We start from the raw sequence: 14,425 nt of genomic DNA, 5'->3' as shown, positions 1-14,425 counted from the left end.
GCGGAAAAATGGGCGCCATAGTTTCTTGGCAAAACAATACACGCTTAATGTAGAAGCTGTGGATTCAATGCCCACCTGCCGCGAGGTATCCTTTCGCCCGCGGTAACTTTCCTCACGCTGTTTTTCTTGGTTTTGCCTAAGCATAACTGTTCCCTTACCGTATGCTTCATCTGGCATGGGCCTTTACTTTGTGTTGCTGTGCCTTACAAGAAATCGAGCCCCTCGGAGTCTTTCATTCGTCTCGCTCAAATTATTTAAGTACCCACCGCGGTGGCTTAGCTGCTATGGTGTGGCGCTGCTAAGCATGAGGTCGCGGAAGCAAATCCCCGCTGCAGTGGAAGCATTTCCATGAGGGCGAAATGCAAGAGCGCCCGTGTCCCTTGTTCTGGGGTATGCGTCAAAGATCCCTTAATTAATTGGTGGTCAAAATTATTCCGGAGTCCCAACTACGGCGTGCCTCATAATCAAAGCGTGGTTTTGGACACCTAAAACCCCCGGATTCATTCATTCAATGATTGAGATAGAGTTTCATATTTGAGGGTTTACTTAAACAAACTACAATTTTTATTATTATCTGCACACTTTCCTTAATAAGAATGGTACGAGTATTCCGATAAAGGTGTCAACAATTTTAGCCCTAAGCCTTAGAATTTATTTTCATATGGCATGTTTCGTGCTGCTGTTCTCAGCCGCGGTCCCCTACCACAGGACTTGTGTTCATGTAATGTTTAATTGGTATAGACTTAGTTAATGACTTTGAGAGAAACTCAAACCAAATAAGGGAATTCCCTTATTTGGTTGAAGTCACTCACAAAGTCGTAAACAATTTTCCCAACCAGACAGGCCATTCTGTCGAAATTTCTAGCTTTATGAGTTAGCTTAGACTGCATATACTGAGTACAGACTTGGAACACATTTTGCACTGCGCATAAATATTCCTACGATCCACTGACAGGCCACTATCGCCAACAGGCTTGAAAGACTGCACGTCACCATCTTTAATGCTACTCTTTTAATTAAATACGAACTTTATTGCTATCTGAAAGAGATTACAATCAGATGCTCTACCAAATGACTGCTCAATGCAGAAAACCACTTTGAAACCATTGCCCTCCTGTAATAAGTATCGGGATAATAACAGCGACCACGTCATGGATAGTTTTTTTCTCGTATGAATTGTGAAAGGAAATGCCAGCACAGTAGCACTGCAAAGGCACTGTGCGTGAGCTGCGTTACTGCTACCCTGGCGTTGAATTTCTCTTTTAATTCCATACTATTACATTCATTTTGTTATCATCACAAATACTTGCAGATACCTCTGAAATATATGTGGATCTCTGTGGATAGCAATGAATATACCTTTGAAATACCTTTGAAGTATCTCGCTGAATATCTCTAAAACACAGAGAACAATTCAGTGTTGTTGATACCTGGGTGGGTGGGTTACTGGTCTTATCAAACGTGTTTACAGTGCTAAGGAATGAAGCCGAAACACAAACGTGAATACCACAAGAAGAGAGCTTTACATAAACAAAAATTTCCCAGCAAATCCTTATAGCATACGCCATTCAGTTAATGTCAAGCACTTTCCCTTTGCATATGGTGTTTGTGTTTCATCTTTAACATAGTGAGCTTGTTTCCAACTGTCCAAGAAGAGTGCAGCTCTGAGGGTGCTCTGTCTGAGTTTTTTTTTTAATAGTGGCGAGCTTAGGTTCACGTTCCCATTGAAACCTGCACCCCGACCACGCTGCCAAGTGTGTTCAAAGTCCGTTTTTAGAAGCATTCTTGTGGGTAAACATGAGAACTTGAAAGCACTCCCAAGGTGGTATCACAAAAGCAGGCGCCTTCCGGTGGGCGAACAAAAGTGGAAACGATTGAGATTACTTCGCACTACTCTCACATGAAACACAGGAGTAGTAAATAAGTCACGTTATTTAATACATCACATCTACTGTTTTGCTTGTTGTAGAGTAGGTTAGGGTGATGAACTATGATTACAGCAAATCGCAGCGAGTGAGCTTACACTAAGACGAATGAGGCTTTCAACACCGAGAATGGCGTCTACATGAGGGCAGTTTGTCCACCTTCAAAAATAGGGATCTTGGCAGCGGCAAACTGTCCTCACCTGGTTGCAACGCTGCATGCGCTCGACGGCAATATCAGTGTCTGTGGCTATAGCTCTAGATCTTGGTTCTAGATAGATGGAGATCTAGATCTCCAGTGTCTTGGTTGTCGAGCAGAAAAAAGCTCGTGGTTGCGTTCGATGACTTGTCTAACCACAAACTCGCATATTATTCTAGGGACATAAGGCATCTCTATCACGTGGCATATTCGTCTATTAGTCTCGCATTTGTTCTCGGAGTAGGACGAATTTTTTAATGTCTGTGTTCGCTCAATGTGTTCAAGTGTTCGATCTCTTACTGCGCTACTGCCCTGTCCTCCTTGGTAAACGCTTTTCCGCCTGGTTGGGAACACGAACGCACCGTTAGAGTTTGATGTCGAAGCAGCGACCCACTGTAAAAAGAAAGCGATGACAACGACACAGAGCACATTGGTTGATTATGCTTACTCCTGCGTGTCTGGCGCTTCTTGTATATGATACCTAAATTTACCGCGAGTTTTTTCAATAGTGTACCCTTTTCTTTGTTGCTTGTGGTAATCATCCATAATTCTGTTGCATTTATTGATCAATAGGAGTCATTCATTTAACAAATGCGAAGATAAACATTCCCGTAATTCAGTACATAGGAGACGCTAGCCTTCAGGTGTAACATTGGCAGGGCTATATTTATGTTGGTGGCGTTGTTTCAATGTGAAGACAATAGAAGTGCAAATGGTGCAGAGTTGTTTTCCTCATCATAAACATTTCCCATTACATTTGTAAGCAGAAACGTGGATCTCGGTAATGTAAGAGCATGGATTTGTTTTTCAAACTACGTATTTGTTTTCCACCTATTTCTTGTCACTTAACCACTAATATCATATACATTCAAAACAGCACTCCTTTACCTTGTACAGCGCAACGTATCATTACACAAAGCTGAGTTTGATGCTCCAAATTGATGATTGAAGCAGGGGAAACCTAGCGCAAAGCCCATACTTGCAGTTGTGATATGTTGGAGCGAAGCTTCAGTTGTGGATAGTTTGACAAACCAACTACTAATTATTTTTTAATACAGTAATTAGGCTACAACAGAAAAAGAGCATTTCGTAGTTTTTTTAAATAAATGTCAGCCATTCGTTCCAATTTTCTTTTATGTGTAACTGTATTTGAGCATTACAGTTGAGATGGATTTCACGTACCTTGAGGCAGCGCGATGCCGTATCCCTTGGAGTCCAGTAGCCCACCAATCTGCGTTAGCCGACACCGGCGCTGCACTACATACTCGATGCTTGCGGACTCCATAAGGAAAGCGTAGCCACCACTTTCCACCCGTGCCACTCCTTGTGCGTTCGAAGATACCACGTCATCTCTCATGGCATGCCACATGCGCTCGTACGTCTCGTGCCTCGACTCCTGGGTCGTGAAAACGATTCGTTAGTTTCGGTGAAGAAAAAAAAAAGGATTCACAAAATATCTGGGGCTGAATTCACACATCTTTTCAGCCGTAAGCGCTGCTTCTTATTCACCTGCCCGCTTCTCTGATATTATGTCCGATGTCTCGATTGCCTGTTATGTGGTGTTACCAACAAATCTACCGTAACTGCATTTTATAGTCATAGCTTTTATGGGCTCCCTTTCTTTCTCGTTTTCATTTCCACCTTTTGAATCCCAAATTTGTTGGCGAGAAAATTACAACGAAAGAAAAAATTGTATTGTACCGCGAGGATTGAAGCTTATGACCAACAATTTGGCCAGTTCAGTTTTCTACTTCCCATCTACTCCGCCAAAGCTACAGCAGTGCACTCTGAAAAAATAAAGTTGTCATATTCACTAACTGAATACTAACAGGTTACTTGTCAAGACAGCACTAGCTTCTTAGTTGGAAAAAGCAGTAAAGTGATAGTATTATTCACTACCTGCTAAAGCTATTATTTAAAACTGACTCAAATACTAACACTTCTAATAAAGAGACCATCGTTAGTACTTACCATAAATCAGCCCCCATTTGTGACATAGTAGCGCAGTTATTAGCATAACTCAAATATACATAAGAATGCAACGCTGCCTACTGCGGTTACACTGCCCATTTCGTCGTCATTTAAAATCATGCTAATGTAACAGCAATAAGAAAGGTGACCACAAGCTTTCGTTATATTTGTTAAGCATCAAGTGATACAATAAGCATTGTTTACAGCATGATGACTTTAGATATTACGGCATAATGACTTCGGCCAAAAATGTACGTAAAACCAGGAAATAACACCAAACCGAACACACCTACAGAACAACAAAAGTGCTACACGAACATGTTCTTGGAGCAACGTGAATAGCATTATAGCCACGCTTTGGATGATTGAAATTAGAGTTTTGTCGAAATCAAGTTTCGTACTCGGTACTGAAATTGTTGCTGTCAGCGTGGCCAATGCCGCTTATTCGAAGACGCAACCCACACAGAACAATACATTGTAACAATTTCTGTAACAACGTGAACGTTCACTGATTTCGCGCTAGGTGGCCTAGGTCTTATGGTCTGAAATTGTTCAGTATGAACCTACTAGCCCAGCAACAAGTACTACAGAATAAACTGTAATATTGGGCGCCAGTGGTACTGAACTTTGTAATAGTGAAGCATATTCGCTCGCATTGTCTAGTAATGTGTAGGCATCCAAAGAAGCAACAGCTGAAGTACAAAAATTTTTTTATTCAGTTACCAGCAAAGGCCTTAAGGGAAAAGATATTAAGTGGGTACATTATTGTTCATACCAAAAAACAGCACCAACAAAACAACAAGAGAAGAAAATAAAAATATAATACAATTGACAGTCATAAGAGTAATTATGGAACAATCACGTAGGTATTTATAATTTAGATGTAGGTCTACGGCAGTGCGACGGCCTCTCCCAGCGTTGTTCAGCTACCGTTGTTCTGTATTACAAGCATCGTAATATTGTAAATTCATCTGTAAATAATTATCAGGCATCAATGACTGATCCTCTCTTGCCTTTGCAGCAATTATGTAACACTATGTAACAGAACCTTGGTTATGTGTTCGACGCATCAAAGGACCAGTCTGAGTCCAATTTTCTTTCTTGAATTCAACTCCACTTACCCGCCATTAATATACAGTTACACTGCCACCTTGTTCTATTATACTAGGATGATAATTACTTTAGGCTCTGTTGTTTGATACAGGGCCCATGCATTGCTTTCAAGTCCGCCATCCTTCAACTTTGGCCTATTGGGTAATGGTAAGCTGCCGTTGACGCTCCAACTTACTGTAAAGCTTTATATTCACAAGCTCTTCATTTACGCGGATTTCGCAATTGAAAATGTCAAAAAAAATTAGGGCACGTAAAACCTTCTGGCAGAAAGCACCAAGCTTAGAAATATAAAATATATTCTGGCTATGTGTGCTGACTAGACCCCTAAAACGTGGTGCGTTTGATTTGCTTATCTGCTCAACCCTGTGATATGCCAGTACTCTTAAATGTTGTTCGGGGAATCTCCGGCCTTAGAAGGAGGAAGTGTCATACTTTGATTTGTGAAGCGGCCTGCAATGGATTCATCACTGAGGCTCCTGGAGGCAATTTTTCAGGTTTGCCCAGATTTAGTTGCACCGCTATTGTGGCAACGTACCAATGCGTGAATTTAATACTTGAACTTGTTGTTAAAGTGCAAATCTATGGGCTGCCGGTGACCTGTACACCGAGCAAGTGTGAATACGTAAAGACGGTGGTTATCGTTTGGTTTCTGGGGAAGAGTACCTACCGATGCATCCCTCGAAAGAGAAGGGATGCACTTGAAGAGGTGCATGAAAAACCCGTGAGACTAAACTAAACTTCCAGTTAGAAGGCTAAAACGGCTGCACCGTATTAAAACAATTTCTGCAAAATTATCTCACAATTAATTTTCACGTTACTGTGATAAGCATTCAAGAAATATAACGACACACCGTATTGCCATCACCAACACAGGGCATGTGTCAGGCGATTATCAAGCCGGACAGAGTCTTCTTCCACATATATTTTCATCTTGCTCACCCTGCTCCTACTGCTGCATGTAGACGCAAGCAGCGGTGACGCTCCCATTGGCGTCAAAGAGGTTCATGAAAGAGCGGCACATAAACCGTGTAATATATGCAGTGATCCAAGCTGGTCCTATGGTTTACTTTGAACCCGGTACTCCCCGAACAGCAGCCCAATGCGCGTGCCGTTAGACCACAGTTGGCGCGAAAACGGTTCGGCGAGGACAAACGGACAGAGAAACAGATATACTACAAATAGGGTGGAGTTTCCAAAGACTGCATCTTGCAATAAAAGGTCAGAAATTATCAAATAAGCCCAGAGGTGCTCTTGCGGCTCCACTCACCCGTATGGCAGAAACACGGAATTGCGAAACTCATTACAGCGAATATGCCCAATATGTGTAATAGGTGAGCAATTGTGGTATCGAAATTGTAGAATTTTACAGAACACGTGGTCGTTGCAAATGTACTGCCCGTGGTCTGTGTCCACTCTCAGGATTTGAAATAACCAGACATCCTTTGTCATTACTTGATGAAGTGGACTAATTTGGATACGCTCTTGATCCTAGCGAATTGAAGTGTACATTTGCTTTGGCATATAATTGAAGCCTTCCATCCTAGGACATTTCCGGTTTTAGTATGATTACACGTCTACCTTAGCACGTATCCAATGAAAATATAGATACGTCCAGTAAATCTGCACGTATCTAATGAAAATACACAGGATAAAGGACGTGTTAAAATCTGTGTTTCTGCGAGTCTGCGTTTTAACCTCTTGTACTCAGCTGAAACAAGCACGAAAATATGCGCATATTTTTCGACCATGGTGGTGTCATCAGAAATAATTTGTTCGCCACCTTTTTTTGCCACTACTGAGAAGCGAATATTTCACAAGTGTGTGAAATAATTAACTGCAATCTGCTCATTCATTACTAGATACACTGATTACTGGCTTCATTTGTTTTATTTACTGCACCGATGAAGGCAAAAATGAAACTAGATTTGTGTTGTCGCTACAATTCTTCGACGTCCAAGCACCGGGTTATTTTTTAATTTACGGTTCTACTCATTGCACAGTACAGTGATTTGTTACATTCCTCAGACTGTGCTAAGGGACACCACGCTTCGGAAGGTGTCACTCTTTGATCTTCAAAGGTGCACATAAAAAAATGCAGCCAGTTACACGAAGTGAAATCTGTGGAAACAACGGAGCTGTGGTCTTTCTGTTTCTGTGATTGTCGCGTATGTTTCTGCGTATTGCCGCTCACGCCAAGCGGCGTCCATCGTGCGAAGAGCGCGCGGCACGAACACCTGCTATAGTACACTCCCCCTCCCCGGCACGCGTTTAGATTGGTCGGCTCCGCTCCTGCCGGCGAGCGGGTCGCGTGACCTCTCCGGCTGTGCTCCTGCGTGGCGGTGCCGTGATCGGCTGCGCACGCTCGACTAAGAACAGCTCAGCTGTTTCAATCGCTCAGTTGTACATCCCTCATTGCAACTCTTAAGCTTGAGTACGTGCGTCAGAATGGCTGCATTTAACATAAGAATGGAAGATATTTGTACAATTTTCTCCGAATGATTTTTGAAAAGTTTCATCTGGCACAAGATACAACGCGAGCCGGGCAATAACATTCGGAAGGCCCACACTGTTGCAGAAAAACGCACACATCTTGAGGTCATCACATCACGCGTGCCCTACCTGGAAAAATGTCTGTGTTGATCCAGAGCGCACGCACCCGTAGCGTATTTCCGACTGCTTGGCGAGGTCCTCGACGCTCTCAATGGGCGACCGAAGCCGCTCACGCGTCAAAAACGAAGCCAGGTTCGCCGTGTAGGAGGACACCAGCACGAAAGAGAAGAGCCACCAGGTTGCCGCAATAATGCACGTCGAGGCAGACCTGCGCCAGGGAAATCACGTCTCTGCGTAAACACTAATAACAATGATTTCTGAGTTAGTCTATGTTAAATAATTGTGAAAATGTTGCGCTTAAGGCGGGACAGAACAGAAGAAACATAGACAATCTCTTGCGCATCCATGGTTCTGATGTGTCTCATGGTTTTTAAGTACTGCTGTTTCACAAAGCGTCGCGCTGCCTTCCATTAGAAAGCTGCTTCCGGTGCAACCAATTACCTCATTATTTTAAAATTCATTAAACTGATTTAGAACAAAGTCCTCAACTAAAATGCGGACAAAGGTAAGCATTCTGTTAAGTTATGGATCCAGTTATGGAGGTAAGCATTCTGTTAAGCTATAGTTATGGCCAGACATCATTGACCCTGCTTAGTGTTATTTAGTGACGGCAGGCCTGCCACCTAGTGATATTGTTGTACACATGACAAAATGAAATTATAAGACTGAGCAGCCAACAAACTCAAAGCAGACTACGATGCAATCTGCACGTGGCCTGCTACATGCGCTCTGTTTCAGAGGCACAAACCAAGTAAAATTTCTTGAGAAAACATGCAGTATGCTGAATACGTGGCGTTTCACTATAGACTATTGAAGTAGAAGAGTCTGCAGACGTTCCTGCGCAGGGAAGCTTCGCTTATTGATTCATTCTTCACTTATTCAGTGAAATGTGCTGGGACTGCTGGTTTTCTTTTTCTCTTGGTTTTTAAGCACTGCTGTTTCACAAAGCCTGGCGCTGCCTTCCATTAGAAAGCTGCTTCCGGTGCAACCAATTACCTTATTATTTTAAAATTCATTAGACTGATTTAGAACAAAGTCCTCAACTAAAATGCGGACAAAGGTAAGCATTCTGTTAAGTTATAGTTATGGCCAGACATCATTGACCCTGCTTAGTGTTATTTAGTGACGGCAGGCCTGCCACCTAGTGATATTGTTGTACAGATGACAAAATGAATTCATAAGACTGAGCAGCCAACAAACTCAAAGCAGACTACGATGCAATCTGCACGTGGCCTGCTACATGCGCTCTGTTTCAGAGGCACAAACCAAGTAAAATTTCTTGAGAAAACATGCAGTATGCTGAATACGTGGCGTTTCACTATAGACTATTGAAGTAGAAGAGTCTGCAGACGTTCCTGCGCAGGGAAGCTTCGCTTATTGATTCATTCTTCACTTACTCAGTGAAATGTGCTGGGACTGCTGGTTTTCTTTTTCTCTTGGTTTTTAAGCACTGCTGTTTCACAAAGCCTGGCGCTGCCTTCCATTAGAAAGCTGCTTCCGGTGCAACCAATTACCTTATTATTTTAAAATTCATTAGACTGATTTAGAACAAAGTCCTCAACTAAAATGCGGACAAAGGTAAGCATTCTGTTAAGTTATGGATCCAGTTATGGAGGTAAGCATTCTGTTAAGTTATAATTATGGCCAGACATCATTGACCCTGCTTAGTGTTATTTAGTGACGGCAGGCCTGCCACCTAGTGATATTGTTGTACAGATGACAAAATGAATTCATAAGACTGAGCAGCCAACAAACTCAAAGCAGACTACGATGCAATCTGCACGTGGCCTGCTACATGCGCTCTGTTTCAGAGGCACAAACCAAGTAAAATTTCTTGAGAAAACATGCAGTATGCTGAATACGTGGCGTTTCACTATAGACTATTAAAGTAGAAGAGTCTGCAGACGTTCCTGCGCAGGGAAGCTTCGCTTATTGATTCATTCTTCACTTACTCAGTGAAATGTGCTGGGACTGCTGGTTTTCTTTTTCTCTTGGTTTTTAAGCACTGCTGTTTCACAAAGCCTGGCGCTGCCTTCCATTAGAAAGCTGCTTCCGGTGCAACCAATTACCTTATTATTTTAAAATTCATTAGACTGATTTAGAACAAAGTCCTCAACTAAAATGCGGACAAAGGTAAGCATTCTGTAAGTTATGGATCCAGTTATGGAGGTAAGCATTCTGTTAAGTTAGGTTATAGTTATGGCCAGACATCATTGACCCTGCTTAGTGTTATTTAGTGACGGCAGGCCTGCCACCTAGTGATATTGTTGTACAGATGACAAAATGAATTCATAAGACTGAGCAGCCAACAAACTCAAAGCAGACTACGATGCAATCTGCACGTGGCCTGCTACATGCGCTCTGTTTCAGAGGCACAAACCAAGTAAAATTTCTTGAGAAAACATGCAGTATGCTGAATACGTGGCGTTTCACTATAGACTATTGAAGTAGAATAGTCTGCAGACGTTCCTGCGCAGGGAAGCTTCGCTTATTGATTCATTCTTCACTTACTCAGTGAAATGTGCTGGGACTGCTGGTTTTCTTTTTCTCTTGGTTTTTAAGCACTGCTGTTTCACAAAGCCTGGCGCTGCCTTCCATTAGAAAGCTGCTTCCGGTGCAACCAATTACCTTATTATTTTAAAATTCATTAGACTGATTTAGAACAAAGTCCTCAACTAAAATGCAGACAAAAGTAAGCACTCTATTAAGATAAATCTCTGCATGGTGAGATAAATAAACGCATGCGAAGTTGAATCCCTAATGTCATGGCATAAGTCCTTCATAATTTTCTCTGAGTAGCTGAAAATGCAAATAGGTCGCAAGAAGATAGTGATGCGGACATCAACAGAAGTCTAACAATAACAGCGCCAACGTGGAGCCAACGTTGCTACAACGCGAGTCAGGGTGAAATCAAGTCCGCTAATCTCAACGTTGAGTCCTGGCTGAGACGTCCTTCATCGCTCTTGCTGTTACGGAAACATTGAGTGATGACGTGCGTGCAGGAAACGTATAAACAATTTTAATGTGTTCGTAATTGAGCAATACTAACCTGGCGACAAACTTCATGGTTGCTATTGTATGATTTGCTTACATAAAAGAAAGTTTTCATGTGTAACAATATTACCGAACTTCGAGAGATAATACTAAGCCTACCTTACATGAGGATCGACGTGGCATGAACCGAAAATATGGAAAAAAATCACCGCCCAAGCACTCCCTACAGATGTTTAACCAGTGAAACTGAGTCATGCGGCCCCGGTGTTTATGAATGGGTTAATCCGGACAGTTCATTAAAGTATTTCTCAATTATTAGTTACGTCTTCGTGCTTCTTAATGAGCTTACATACACGTTCGGCTGCGACGGAGAGAACGAAGTCAATGACTGTATGCCGGCAGTTCGCTGTTGTCGCTTGCGTTCGATGTATCGAGTTTGTTCGGATGCGTGGTTAGCCGCATTTTCCCGCCACTGCCGCTTGCGATCCTTCGAAATTAAATTGCGTCAAAATTAAATCTGTCCGTCACGTAAGGCAATGAATGGCTCATACCGCCTTAAACAATGGCTCATACCCCCGTAAACGCGGCCTCTCCATTACGACGACAGAAGAGAAGTGAAATTCTGCACTAGAATGATGAGCCGCAACGGAGCCACTTGTGGAAGAAGACGACGATGACGAATTCGGGAGCAGTGGCACGAGAGCGTGCCAAGCACGAACACGAGCGCAACCCAAGAGTCGCCAACGAGCCAGCTGCAGCAGAAGACGACTCTCGAGCCAATGCTGATGATGGTAGTTTTCTGTACACAGGCGACAGAATGACGCTTTTTTGTTTTGCCTAGCCATATAAAGCATCGCTGTAAAAAAATGCTGAGAGACTGAAACAAAGCTCATTTTCACATTTCTTGCCTCAGGCATGGCTGACGTAATATATCGCACACTTTATTCGTCCAAGTGTGTGTATTTCTTTGTCTACACTGGAGTATAAGTAACAAGAGTAAGATTGAACCTCTCCCCTTTCTGCTAAAATTCATTCAAGCCTTATATTCGATACACTAACCTGTTGTATTATTCAATGCTATGAAAGACCAAAAAAGCGTCATCTACCATGGAGTAGCACAATGCTATACAGGGTGTTTCAGCGAACACTTTCAAAATTTATTTAAGGTTGCCTGTGGCAGATAGCCCAGTAGTAGTTAATGAGCTGGTCTACTCGAAGAGGCGGACACTATTTGCACAAAAAATTGAAATGCATATTCAAATTATCAACAAAAGTTCACTAATTAAGTTTTTAACTAATTACTTGATGACCCATATTGCAATTAACAAATTGTAGCCGTGGAGTACGCAAGGCGGATTCACTTGGAAATAATAATCAGGATGACACCAGTTTCAAGATAATAATTCCCGAACTTTGCGGAGAAATGCATTGGCGTTCCAGTTAATTTTGTGTTTCAATGCATAAAGCGACATTTTGTTAAGAAACTAACTGGAACGCCAATGCATTTCTCCGCAAAGTTCGGGAAATAATATCTTAAAACTGGTGTCATCCCGAGAATTCGTTTCACGTGGATCCGCCTTGCGAACTCCATGGCTACAATTTGTAAATTGCAATATGGGCCATCAAGTAATTAGTTAAAACTTAATTACTGAATTTTTGTTAATATTTCGAGTATGCATTTCAATTTCTTGGGCAAGTAATGTCCGCCTCTTTGAGTAGACCAGCTCATCAACTAGAATTGTGCTATCTGCCAGAGGCAACCTTGAAGAATTTTTGAAAGTGTTCGCTGAAACACCCTGTATATAAAAAGAGAAGCGAATATGGTTTTCTCCGAAAAAGTACTTCGCTGTCGACGAAGTATTCGTTTTAGCCTGCAGATCCGACCCGGAACCAGCGCCTTTCTAGTGCGTTCACTCTACTATCGGAACTAACAAAGTGTTTTTTTTTTCCATGAAAATATTTGCAGCAGCATATTGTGAACATCCTTTACTTATATTTAGACGCACACATGAACAAACAATTCCACTATGCGAAAACGTCCCAACAAAGATCCAAACACACAGAAAGTAACAAGGAGGCCAAAATATTGGAGAGTCAATTGCAATTATTGACAATTCGACCTGCGGGATCACTGAATACGGAATTCAGCTCTCGCGGTAAACGGCAATGTGCCACAAGTTTCATACAGTGAAAACATTTCGGATTTCCGCAAACTGCTTTACCTGTTTCAGTGCCGCCGCGCTTCAGGTTGTAGATTATTTTGGCCACTTCCTCCGCTCTGCTAGCCTTCTGGTTAGGTCAGACAGTAGAGCCATCGGCCCAGAAACACTTTGCTTCACGGTTCGATTACATGACCAAGAAATATTTTCTTCAGCGGCGAAACTTCTTTTAAATTTGTTTAATGTTTTTTTTTTTTTTTTTTACTTTTGAGAAACGGGTACGGGGTTTTTGCTGCTTAGTGCTACTTTTGATTAGATTACGACTTTACCCTTACAGAAAACTGAGTACACTCGGCGAATTCCTGCAAAACTGATTTGCCTATTGAATGTGCGCCATCTTGCTCAGAATATTTATTACGTGTTGAAGCCCGCCATGCAGTGTGGCAGTGCTGTGGCAGGGCTCAACAACAACACGTGTTATAAGATAAATCAATCGACATTAATAAAACATATGTCTGTATGTGACTGTTTTAATATATTGATGTAAGCTGAAAATGTTTTGAAGTGCTCAGTAAATATCAGTACGAGAAACTGTACAGGGGAAATAACCTCTGTTAGCTCGCTTTCCGTAAGAAATTACGTATTTCCGTCAATTATATTTATGGGATCGAATGAAAAAATGTTACGCGTAACGTTAAGAGACAGCAGGACAGCGGTGTGGATTAGAGAGCAAACGGGCATAGCCAATGTTCGAGTTGTCATTAGGATGAAAACATGGAGGTGGGCAGGCCATGTAATGCGTAGTGCAGATAGCCGCTGGTTTATTAAAATTGCAGCAAGGCTGTTCAGAGAAGGCAGTTGCAATTGAGGCAGGCAGGCAGGCAGTGAACTTTATTTGAGGTCCTGAGGAGCGACTCCGAGAACCCCTTACGGGGGAGGAGCCACCGCGGGCCGCTCACACGTTGGGACGGGCAGGCCATGCCTGACCGCCGCGTCGTGGGCCCTCTGGACAGCCCGTAGCTGAGCAGTGAGGTTGGAGCTCTTGAGCGCCTCCACCCACTCTTCTTCCGTGGTGAGATTATTGTGGTCCCGTAACGAGGGACACCGCCAGAGCATGTGTTCTAAAGTGCAGAAGGAATCGCCGCAATCCGGACAATCGGGCTCGATCGAATCCGCGTACCTACTGACCCTGGCTAGAATGGGATAGGACCCGGTCTGCAGCATGCGAAGGGTGGAAGACTGAGGCCTGGAGCGCTTGGCGTGGGGCGGGGGGTATTAGCTGGTGTGATGAAATGGAAACTTTTGCACTTGGAATCATCTAGTGAAAGTTAGCAGTAATTCGAGATCAATGCGGGGGCCATCGTCCTATATTTTACCTAAAAATAGGCTGGCGCTGATAATATTTATAAAGTTTGTCTTGACACGCATTTTAAATGAAAGAATTAAGGTTGAAGCTT

The 14,425-nt window shown here is 42.6% G+C and overlaps 1 protein-coding gene across 4 annotated transcripts in view; it reads right to left on the bottom strand.

Moving 5' to 3' along the window:
- Positions 1-14,425, bottom strand: part of LOC119461666 (glutamate receptor ionotropic, kainate 2-like) — a 190,300-nt gene that overhangs the window by 22,367 nt on the left and 153,508 nt on the right. For all 4 annotated transcript variants that reach the window (XM_049671861.1, XM_037723040.2, XM_049671863.1 and 1 more), the window contains 2 exons: positions 7,825-8,023; positions 3,304-3,517 (listed from right to left, as the gene is read on the bottom strand). In XM_049671861.1, the coding sequence (XP_049527818.1) occupies positions 3,304-3,517; positions 7,825-8,023 (413 nt within the window). The remainder of the gene's footprint in view (positions 1-3,303; positions 3,518-7,824; positions 8,024-14,425) is intronic.

Source organism: Dermacentor silvarum, chromosome 8 (assembly GCF_013339745.2).
Source record: "Dermacentor silvarum isolate Dsil-2018 chromosome 8, BIME_Dsil_1.4, whole genome shotgun sequence".
Taxonomy (NCBI): Eukaryota; Metazoa; Arthropoda; class Arachnida; order Ixodida; family Ixodidae; genus Dermacentor; species Dermacentor silvarum.
Note: the sequence above shows the minus strand (reverse complement) of the source record. Positions and strands in the feature narration are given on the sequence as shown.